The following is an 11,958-nucleotide window of genomic DNA, read 5'->3' as shown; positions in this document are numbered from 1 at the left end:
TATCGAAGAATGGCACGTTTTAACAAGCCTTCCTTTCTTTCCCCATTTTTTCTTTATGTTTTTTAATTTCGCATAGACTATCCCGACGAATAAACAGTATAATAATAATTCTTATTATCGCTTTTTCTTTTTTCTTTTCTTCGCTAATTCGTTAATAGTTAGACGAGAGATTAGAGGAACAGAGAACGTCGACGTCGTCGTCGTCGACGTCGTCGTCGTCGTGGAGCGAATGGTTCTTACTTGGAATGAAGTGAAAACCAAGGTAAAATCCGGTTTTCATTTCGGTCGGATTCCACTCTGCCCTTCGTACATGGATGGCCACGTCGTCGACTCGGGTCAAACACGTGTCTATCCCTCGGTCTCCTCATAGGCGTGGAAACCTTTCGGCGAGTCCTTCGTCGTCTCGTCTCGTCTCGTCTCGTCTCGTCTCGTCTCGTCTCGTCTTGTCTCGTTCACGTTCGAACGTTGAAAATCCGTTTAAAGATTGCGCCGCTTTAATCTCCGACGAAGCCGAGCGACCCGTCAATAATACAGATAAGCGTATTAAAAGTGACTCGACGCATTCACCCGAGCCGTGGAAATCCCTTAGATTCGTTCTTCATTCTTTAATTTATTTTTAACCATCGAATACACTTTTATCCTTTACCTTTTTTCCTTCTAAATTTAAGCCGACCGAATCGTATGTATGACCTTATTAAAGAAATTTCTTCGGCTCGTTCGTCCGAGAAATGTCTTTTTCTTTTTAAATAGATACGTATGTACATACATACATACATACATATATATATATATATATATATATATATATATATAAATATAATATAAATAATATATAATAATATAATATATATATATATATTTATTTATTTACTTATTTATTTATTTTTTATTGTACCGCAGGATAAAGCAGTATAAATAGTATTTTTTTCAACGATATACTTTTCAACATATTTTGAAGGGGAAGGTATCAAAAGGTCGCACCTGCGACATTTGCGACGCAAAACGCGACGCCCACCTGTCGAACTTAAAATTTACGGGAAAAGATAGGGACTGTAAGAAAGGGAATATTTGTTAGATTAAATGTAGATCCTCTCAAACTCCCGTCGACGCTAACGTTTACAATAATATTCAACGAAATGAGAATAGAAAATATTCGTTCCGATCGATATCTCGATTACGGGCAAAAGAAAATTCGAGGAGTAGGAACCTCGTCGTCGTCGCCGTCGCCGTCGTCGTCGTCCTTGATGGGTCATTTCGACGTTGGAAAGGGCTCCGACTGCTTTCGCTCGTTCGTTCGCCCTTTTCTACCCATGCTGCATGCGATCCTCGGATGCAGGCATGCAAGAGGCTTAAACTGCACGTACAAAGACACGCTTCTACGGTCCGTCTGTGTGTCTCTCTCTCTCTCTCTCTCTCTCTCTCTCTCTCTCTCTCTCTCTCTCTCTCTCTCTCTCTCTCTCTCTCTCTCTCTCTCTCTCTCTCTCTCCCTCCCTCTGCATGCCTGTGTGTGTGTGTGTGTGTGTATGTGTGTGTGCAGGACTCGGTGTAAGGGAGTCGCTCGCAAGTGGGTTTGGGGCCCGTCGCGTGTTTTTGTCCCCCGTCTGGCCCCCACCGTAGCTCATCGTTTTTTGTCTGGTGCGCTGCATGCGCTGCACCATCGTAACTTCTCTCTCTCTCTCTCTCTCATACTCTCCTTTCCCTCTCTTTTTTATTCTCCATCTTTCGTATTCTTTCTCCCTCTCTTTCTGTCTCTTATTTTCTCTCACTCTTTCTCTTTCTTTCTCTTCGTTGTCGTCGTCATCGTCCTGCAAGTCCACTCGCACTGTCGGCCCAGTACACGCGCGTGCACGTGCGTGTGCAAGAGGAGGAGATTCGCTCGTTGCAAGCCAGCAGTCTCGGTTATGACCCCAGAAAGAGGAGGAGGAAGAGAAGGATACCGGGAGAAAAGAAGATGCTCTCGTGAGTTCTCGATGCACCTGCCGTCCCTTCTTTTGCGCGCGCGCGCGCGCGCGTTTTCTCTCTAACGATGGATATAGAGAAAAAAAGATTGTAATTAAAAACAAAAACGAAAATGAGATGTAACGAGAAAGAAAATAAATGGGAAGAGAAGGGAAAGTGAAGGGCAGCTCGAAAGAAACGGGGAGGAAGCTAATCAAAATATATCTATGAAAGGTGCGGGAAGTCTTTCCCTCTTTTTCCTTTTTTTTTCTTGTTTTAAGCTCGACATAGACGACGACGACGATGACGACGATGGCAGACATCCTAAACGCTCCGTCAAATATTGACACGCAAAATGTTTGCGGACTTAGACGCCGGCCGGCTGCTCCTTCTCGCACAAAAGCTGACCAAAAGCAAACGCTCCACCTTCTCCTTCGACTTTCCGAGCCTTCCCTTTTCTCTTCCTCCTTCTACTTCTTCTTCTTCTTCTTCTTCTTCTTCTTCTTCTTCTTCTTCTTCTTCTTCTTCTTCTTCTTCTTCTTCTTCTACTTCTTCTTCTTCTTCTTCTTCTTATTCTTCTTCTTCTTCTTCTTCTTTACCTTCTATTCGTTCTCGAACTCGTGGAGTACGTAGGGAGACCCTGGCTCTCTGCACTTTGGCAGTTCAAACACGTCGGACTCGGGGCGTGGTCGCTAATAATTCTAATAACGAAGACTCGATCGTTCCTCGCGTAAGAAACGAGGATTATTTCAGAGCTGGGGAATTTTCTTCGACTCGCTCGCTCCTCTTCCACAGACAAACGTTATTCTTCGTTAGTTATATATCTTTCTTTTCGAGTCTTTCGGCGGATGGAGCTGCGTGATGCTGCTACGTTGGCGAAGAGAGTATCTCGAGAGAGCGAGAGAGAGAGAGAGAGAGGGAGGGAGGAAAGGAGAGAAGGGGCTGGGGGCGAGGGAGAGAGAAAGAGATAAAGAGGACGTTTAACGAGCGGTGGGTGACGAGCGGTTCAAACCGTTGAACTGGCGATGATGAACGTTGATAAGGTTTTATAGTCGTGTCTCATCCTGTCCCACCAATCGCGATCACAGACTCCTCGTCCTCGTACACACATCCTCGGCGACTCACCTCGAATATCTCCCCAACTCTTTGTTCAACTTGAAAAATATCTTTCCTTCTTTCCTCGATAAAAGAGATTTTCTCTAGTCTCGTTCGTTGTACCTCCTCCTCCTCCTCCTCCTCCTCCTCCGCAGCTCGTTTCGTTGTTTTCACCGATGACACGATGACTCATGCTCGAGGACAAGAAGGAACTCATCCAAGCAATTTTTCTCACGTATCACGTACGAAATCGACTAGGAGGAATAAAATCGAGCTAGAACACCATCTTTCCTACTCGAGCTCGCGCCGAGGCCTCCAATACGATGCTCGTATATCGCTTCCTGAATTTTATGCTGCCTGCAGAAGCGCAGAGTTAATGAGCTACCTTATTTATGACAGCTACCAGGTCGAAAGGTTTCTCGAGGGAGACCGACCAAGCAACTTCACTTTTTCTACCATTTTTATTTCCTTCTTTCGCGCTCGCCTCTCTCAACTCAGATTTCATATCGCCCTTGATTAGTTTTGATTTATGACGGGGAGACAGTAGGAAGTAGACACGCACATTGTCGTTGTTTATCGAAAAATACGTTTCGCGAGTTGAAAGAGTATTTGAAAGTGGACATATCTCAGGATAATTTGCTCGCGATCCATGCGTTAACACCTTGACTTGACTTAAAGAGAAAGAAAAGAAAAATAATTGTTAAACGTCTAGTTCATGGAGGTTTCGAGAAAATATTGTAAAATTTACTCGTATCGTGCATTGAAGTGCGCGTAAGTTGGCTTTGGCGAGGAGCGCTTTGGCGAAATAGACGATAAAGTCAGATATTATGCTATTGCTTATCGTCGATATTATTTTGGTCTTTGCATTGTTGTCGGCCTTTTATACGTATTTACTCAGTCTGCGTTTAGACGTCTTAACGATTATAACTTAAAAATATTTCTCTTTGTGTAGATATCGCTAAATTCGATTAGATTCTTAATCTAAACATTAATTTAAACTCCCTATTATTATTTTGACCAGCGTATTTTTTCTATTATTTTGATTATTAAAACACTGATATAATTTCATTCGATCGTTTAGGGAAATAATCGGACCGACGATCTAAATAAGATAGAAAAAAATTTTATTCGGATAAAATTTACTCATAAGATCCAGGAAATTACGTGCAAATTGACGTTGCAAAATAGATTCGCCTTTCTTCGTATCAGCTATCGTTGTCGAGCGACAAAAAGCGATTGGCTAGCCGATAAATGCAACTCGCGATAGCTACCAAGGTGCATACACATACGTTCCTCGAATTACGAATCAACTCTTTTTCTTTTTTTTTTCTTTTTTTTCTTTTTTTTTTTTTTTTCTTGTTTTTCTTTTTACAAACGATCGCATATTTTTCTCGAGCTGTCGATCGGCTTGAACGAAAAACGACAGGAAGCTAACTCATATCTTGGCGAAACGTTGCAAAAGAGACAGAATAGAGGAAAAAAAGCTATTGGAAAAGCTGTTTCTGATAGGTCGAATCGAAGAGAAAGATGACGGAAAGGATTAATACAACGTGTACTCTATCCTTGTCGAATTTTAGTGGGTACGAGCAGTTACGTAGTGTCAGCGGTGCTCGTTCTAATAGTTGGTGCGCTGCTGGCCATCTTGGCGACGGTATCGCATCATCTCCATCACCGTCGACTCGAGCCTTTGCACGAGTCGAATTCTGCCTCCATTTTGCATGACCATCGCCATCTTCATCATCACCATCAACGACATCATCAACAACAACAACAACAGCAACACCAACTACAACATCGCCGTCGTCATCAAGAGGATCGAGAAGAATCCCCGCCGGCGTTGCATCAGCAACATTCCTTCCTACAGGATCATCACCGTCATCCTGGAACGCAAGTGAGTTCGTATTCTTTTCAATTCCTCTATACTGCTTTCCTTGCGGCTTGATTATAGATTAGTCTTCTTTTTTTTTTTTTTCTATCGATTAAAATTTAGATTCATCAATGATGGCTGTTTATTTTTCAGTTTGTTACGTATATACATTTTATATGGACGATTAATGTTTAATAACAATGACAATTGTTAATTTATCATATTCCCAAATAAATAATAATACGTGTCGTTGGGAAACTTAATACCGAAGGTACACGACGTCGTTGACCTTCGACAAGATTATTACACGATTCGTAGAACTCCGAAGGCTGTCTGGAAAAAATTCTTGCTGATATCTAATCTCTCTCTTTCTCTTTAATACTCTCGTACATACACTGAGATGACGGTGTATAGCTGCAGATATCTCGAAGCACATTTTTTTCTGCTCCAACAGAGCCTGGAAAATGAGGTCACGATCGGCACGCTCCCATCGTCCCGTTTTCTTTTTTTTGTTCCTCGGCCTATCTATCTATCTGTCTGTCTGTCTGTCTGTCTGTCTGTCTGTCTGTCCGTCTGTCCGTCCGTCCGTCCGTCCGTCCGTCCGTCCGTCCGTCTACCAGGCCTTTCACCAGACGTTGTCTCGCTTTCCTCTTTTCTCTGTCGTCACAGATCTCGAAATATGCAAGTGGAACACGATTATGGCGCTCACAAGTGCCTGTTAGCCCCTCGAAAAATGGTCACGTGCAACGTTAACACGCGTCACTAAATTCGAATGATCAAAGTCGTTTCGCGATTTTTCCCAGCCCGTTTTCGCAACATCCAGCCGTGGTACGAGTTCTGCTTTTTACGTTTGAGCTTTTTATCATTCCAAAGATTCTTAAAAATTAATTGCCGGAATCACTGATAATCTTTCATAAATCCAATTTGTCGAAATCCAATTTGGCGATTTTCATAATTACAGGCACATTTCCATTTGGATTTGGCATTTAATCGTCATCGGTGAATAGGCGATTCAGGAAGACATCTCTTGCTTGGAGACTCGTAGGAAAATCTAAACGTTGATCTAAACGCGGTCTCCCTTATTCGTCAGCTTCGAAAACTTGCAAGTTAGGAGCGTTGGTACGCCAAAGTCAAGAGGTTTCCTCATCCGGTAGTCCTAACACTAGCATCCACACTCTACCCTTTGCCTCCTCTTCTTCTCCTATTCCTCTTCACCTCGTCAGTGGTACGCGGACTATTGTTATTGTAGATTGCTTCGCAAATTAGATTACGGAGCCAACCTCCGAACTTGTTTCACCCTGGCAAATAGTCGGTGGAGAAACGGTTTAACCTCTACGATGTCTAAAGCACCCGAGAGCTTCGAGAGCTTGGAGACGAAAGAAAAAAAGGGATATAACAACTTGGAACAAGACTATTACTCCGTTTTGAAATTTTCTGCAACGCAATTTATATTTCGTGCAACGCAAGAAAGAGCTTATCAATCTACGAGTAAGATAATGGTAAACTTCCTTCTTTTTACTTGGATATTTCCGTCTAATATATTTACTTCTACCGACGTCGAAAAGTTTCGTCCGTTAGTCGTTTGGACGCAACCCATCGCGTACGAGATCTATCTTCGACGTTCTCTCGTCCCGTAATAAAAGCTCATCGATCGTCTTTATTTCTTTCTTATCTAAGCGCAAACGTCACTGGAACGTCGACATTTTTGGCTAGGAGGAGGGAGGAGGGAACGGGCGGACGAACGGCGAAAAAGGTTGTATTCGCTAAATGACAGCGATCATATAGTACTCGTTCGATCGCGAATCGAACGGAGGAAGGATTCGATCGCGTCTAGGACGTAGGAAAGAAAACTAACAGAAGTAATGGAAGAATGATTGGCTCTAAAATTCGCCATAATTCACAATTTATTCAAAAGGATTCCTCTCCTTCTGCCGTGCGCACGTTTATTAATTCAGTACGAACCGGACGAGGTCGGTCGGGGACTATAAATGGGCAAAGCTTGATAGTCAGCGTCGATGCCATGTAAAAAGTTAATATCGTGAACCGTAAAATACGCTACGAATTAGAAATGATTTCCCATCGTGCAGCGAGCGGGCGGGCCCCCAGCGAGCACGGTCGCTTAATAAAAGGTGCAAATCGCACGGGAACGGATAACTAACGAGCTCGGCCAGATACGAGATCGTCGTTGTTTTATCCTATCTCGAATTCATGATTTTCTTCATTCTCAGATTTTTCTCTTTTACATGGCTCCGATTGAAACTTTAGCTCGGATATGCGTACGTGTACGCACGTAAGAGACACGTACAGGTGAATCCTAAGATGGCCGCTGAATAAAGATAGATAGAGCGAAAGATAGTCGAACGGATAGACAGAGATAGATATAGGTAGGGAGATCGAAGCAAATATTATATCTACCATTGTCGCGTAGTACGTTGAAAGTCCGTTTGGTTGCATTAGCTAGTAGATGCTCGGTGATTTTCTATCCTGGCGCACTTCGTTCCTTTTTGCCCGTTCCAGAATGAGAATTTTTCTTCGATACAACAATGCCTTTGCTGTAATATTACGGGCTCTCTTTTCTTGACTCTTCACTTCTATCGAATCTTCCTTCGATCCTTTATCATTTCTCGACGATCTCGACCAAAAGCGAAGTTGATTTAGGAATAATATCGTGTTCGTATCTCCCTTCCAAGAGCGTCGTCGCACTTGCTTTCTCTCGATCTTATCTCGAACAAGGCAAAATTGTTGACCATCGAAAGTCCCGAAGGGGGATATGGTGGTGTCCTTCCGAGCTTCGTACGAATCATAGGATAAAAGCAACTATCCGATTTGAAATTTATTACGTTTGGATTCTGTCCAAAACTACAATCATAATGGATATGCGCGCGTAACGTCCAAGTTGCCAAATTCACGAAAACTCGGATCAGACAAGGAAATGGGAGTAAGAAAGGAGAGGAGGAAGTAATAGTAACATGGGAATAAGAAGATCCATGGTAAACGATAAGAGAGAAGAAGAAAAAAAAAATGGCAAGTTTCTATTCTTCTTTTCTCTCGGACGTCTCGTGTTTTCCTAACTAGGTGATTCACGCGAGTTTTGTATGTTGCGCCACGTATAGTCTACGTACGGCATTGTATCGTCTAGACGGTGTATATTTCCGGAAAAAGCTATAAAGGCGAACGTTCGTAGCATAAAAGGCGGACTCGCGCTATCGAGACATTTACGTTACGTAGACGGGTATATCCCTATGACGTCATCGTCTCTCTTTTTCCTTCGAACGCGCCGCGCGCACGCACGCACGCACGCACGCACGCACTCACTCACTCACTCACTCACTCTCTCACTCACTCTCTCACTCTCTCACTCACGAACACTCTCTCGTAACCATGGATCGTGTAGAGACGCGGTACGTAGGAAGTGTTTCAAAGCTCGTTAGTCGGACAACTCGCAGTACTTTCCATGACGTAAAAGAAGGATTGCGAGAGGCTTCAGTCTGAGAGTGGTTTAGATGTTCTAATTCGTCAAAACATCGTAATCGAACGACGGAACTCGTAAAAGAGTATTTTCCATGTCGAACTAGACATTTTTTGGGCCGTGCTACTGACACGTGGCCCCTCGCCTGAGACAGACGTTTTCCGAATGACGTCATCGTAGTAACGCCTACAAACGAAAAGAATCTCGAAGGTGGTTTTCTCGGCCCTGGCATCTTAGAAGTTGCGGGGTGGATGGGAAAGAGGGTATTGAAACGTCGATCCAGCAGGAACCACCGAACCCTTGAAAGCTCTTTGCTCGTTAATCCGGTCGGTGGCTCGTGAAAAGAGCCACGTTCGCGTATATCTCGAAAGAGCTTCGTTCAAAGTCGAAAGCTGGTCGATACGACGAAGACGGATTTCCACCAGGAGGGAAAGAGAGAACGTAATTCTCGTCTCGGTTAAAAAGTTTTCTACGAACGAATGAAATTTTGGGAAAAAGAAGAAAGAATAAAAAAAGATTAAGGTTTCACCGTTAAAAGAATCCCTTAGAGAATCGGAATCCTTTTGGCGATTTTTAGCGTGCGTCTAAGATTATTTTTCTTAAGGATATCAAGGTGCTCTCAGGAGGCCACGTGTCCTCCCTCCTTCTCGTTCTCGATTTAGATAAAACTGCCCCCGAGGCGTTACCTTCCTCTTCGACCTTACAAACTCGCCCTCTCTCTCTCTCTCTCTCTCTCTCTCTCTCTCTCTCTCTTTCTTTCTTCTTCTTCTTCTTCACGGCGACGTCCTTCTCCACGTGCCGTTCGAATTCAACCCCCGTCAGCCCCCTCAAGGCCTTCAGACTTGCGAACAGAGGGTGTCTACGTTAAGGGTTACCACTACTACGTCTCTTCCTAAGGGTCTCCCTTTCTTTTCTTTCTTTTATTTTTCTTTTTTTTTTTCGGAGCTCGCTGTCTGGGTCGTACTTAAAGCGGAAACGTTAGGACGACATCCATCTCGGTTCTCCCTTATTCTTTCGATTTATTTCTTCCCGGCGAATTTTATCGTTACGAATTTTATCCAGCGCATATTTATGCGAAAACTTTAGCTCTAACGATCCCCATACGGAGACATAATTTTTATACGTCTAATACCGTTCGGATCCTACGTCTTAACTCTTTGAACATTTAATCACATTAAACGTATTATTTCTTTTCACGTCAGTCGGAGAAAGAAGGAAAGCGGGGTTAGGGTAGCTCTTGAAAAATATATGATAACGGGCTAGGGAACGGGGCGTGTTGAACGGGGCAGCGGCGCATCCCCTATCTCGCGGGCTAATATAGGGTAGGACTACGTTGTACGATATATCGACTGGCAGTATGACAACCAGATTTCCCTCTCGATTTTCTCTCGGTCGAAGTTGACCCAACGCAAGAGAAATACTCCACACCCTTTCGCAGATCACCAACACGGTCCTCTATACGGTCCTCTCACGAGCACGCTTTACCCATCATTCGCACGTTTCTCCTCTCTTCTTTTTTTCTTTCCTCTTCTTTCTCGCAACGATAATGAAAATATCTTTTTTTCTTTTTCTTTTTTTCCCTCTCATTGTCAAGTCTCTCCGAAACACTCGCGTTCAACGTATTCCCTTATCGCTCGACGCGTTTTCACGCGGATTCGGAAGCGATAAAACGAGTATACGATAGCGACCGTTCTCTCTTATCTACTTTGACGCAAAACGACGGATCGCGAGAGGAAAAGAGAGAGAGAGAGAGAGAGAGAGAGAGAGAGAGAGAGAGAGAGAGAGAGAGAGAGAGAGAGAGAAAGATGTCGACGACAACTCGCGATCTATACTAAAGAGACGATTTTGTACAGACGACTCTGATACCGATTAAACAGGAATTTACGTGGGTGAGAGAGTCATTTATATACATAAATGATATATACATAAAAATATGTATACATTTATATACATAAAAAAAATGGATTAAAATATTCTTTCATTTTCTATTTCCAATTTTTTAAATACATTTTTCTGCACGATTAGCCGTAAAAGAAATTAGGTTGGGTAAGTAGAGCGAGGAGTACGCGAACCAACATCGAAAGACCCATCGTCTAAATATTTGAGCCTCATGAAAAATTCCTATAGACCCCCGACCTTCTCACGGAACTCGCTTCGAGTTTCTAACATGCGTTCGTTCGTTCGTTCGTTCGTTCGTTCGTTCGTTCGTTCGTTCGTTCGTTCGTTCGTTCGTTCGTTCGTTCGTTCGTTCGTTCGTTCGTTCGTTCGCTCGCTCGCTTCACCGGAACTCGGCCAGACCTGAAAAGTAGAGGGAAGGAGGGAGAAAGAGTGCATGAGAGAGAATTTCGTTTCGGACGTAAAAATTTACGTCCACCTACGATGCATAATTTCCTCGACGTTGGCTCGCGGACAGAAAAGTTTCCTCGAGGGGCAAACAGAACGTATTCCATGCACGTTCGCAAGGGCTAGCTTCGAGAAAGGTCCACCGTTCTATTTTCCCTTTTATCTCACCGATCCTTCCTACGTGACAATTTAATGTTCTGCCTTTTTCCATTATTTATTTCAGTCTCATCTGCAAAGATCTCGTCTACAACATCGATTTCATTTGTAGCTAATGACTTACTAATTGTTCCCTAAATCTGAGCGTTTGTCGAAACGCAAGAAATTTTCAAATGATATATATTTAACGATTGAGAATGAACACCATCGTTCGTAGGTAACTTTGTTTCAGACTTGTATAAAATGCAATAGAACGGTGTAGACCGTAGGGAGAAGAGACATTGTTGAAGGCAGCCGTGCGCCGTGCGTTCTCTTTAGCAGTGGCGCGAGAGAAATTAACTTGAATTTTCACGCTGCCAAAATACTCGCAGCGATACGAAAGAGAAAGATGGAGGGAGAGAAAGAGAGAGAACACGCTACCACTCTGCCAGCCTGTCTGCTGCTGGATCGTTGCTTTTACTCTGGCGAAAGAGAGAGAGAGAGAGAGAAAGAGAGAGAGAGAGAGAGAGAGAGAGAGAGAGAAACGGTGAGTAAGGGGAAGAGAACGAAGGGGGATGAGAAAGGGGTGGGGATCGAAGCAGAACCGCAGACGCGGTCTGCGGTCCTTCCGCCTGCCGCTCCGCTACTTTTCGGACTTTCCTGCACGTGTCCGCTTCTCTCTCTCTCTTTCTCTCTCTCTCTCTCCCTCTCTCTCTCTCTCTCTCTCTCGATGTGTTTATCGATCGCCTCCCCCCGTTGTCGGAGCATCCGGACGATGAATTAAGCCTTCGACCACGAAAGTGGAATTCTAATCGCCTCCTCCAGCTCTTTCTCTCTGCTCCGTCTGTCCTTTCGACGCAAGCTCGCCCCCCTCTCCCCCCCCCCCCAGTTCCTTTCTATTCCTCTCTTTATCTTTGTATTTCGTTGTTAGATGAATGGGACTGAAACAGTCGAAATCGCCTCCTCCGAACGGCAAATAAAACCGGTATATTTTTTTCTTTCGTGTCTTACGAGACAGTCTTCTGTCGTTTTGAGACAATTAGTAGATGGGAGACGCGAGTGTGGGTGTTGTCGAAACGAGAGCGATAAAAAGACGAGAGCCTAACGGGGA

The 11,958-nt window shown here is 43.8% G+C and overlaps 1 protein-coding gene across 1 annotated transcript in view; it reads left to right on the top strand.

Moving 5' to 3' along the window:
* LOC118448873 (uncharacterized) overlaps positions 1-11,958 on the top strand; it is a 51,877-nt gene that overhangs the window by 17,298 nt on the left and 22,621 nt on the right. The window contains exon 3 of the mRNA XM_035882762.2: positions 4,611-4,924. Within this exon, the coding sequence (XP_035738655.2) occupies positions 4,611-4,924 (314 nt within the window). The remainder of the gene's footprint in view (positions 1-4,610; positions 4,925-11,958) is intronic.

This window comes from Vespa mandarinia, chromosome 12, assembly GCF_050613455.1.
Source record: "Vespa mandarinia isolate Hongniang chromosome 12, ASM5061345v1, whole genome shotgun sequence".
NCBI lineage: Eukaryota > Metazoa > Arthropoda > Insecta > Hymenoptera > Vespidae > Vespa > Vespa mandarinia.
The sequence above is the reverse complement of the archived record's forward strand: the minus strand, read 5'-3'. Positions and strand labels throughout refer to the sequence as shown.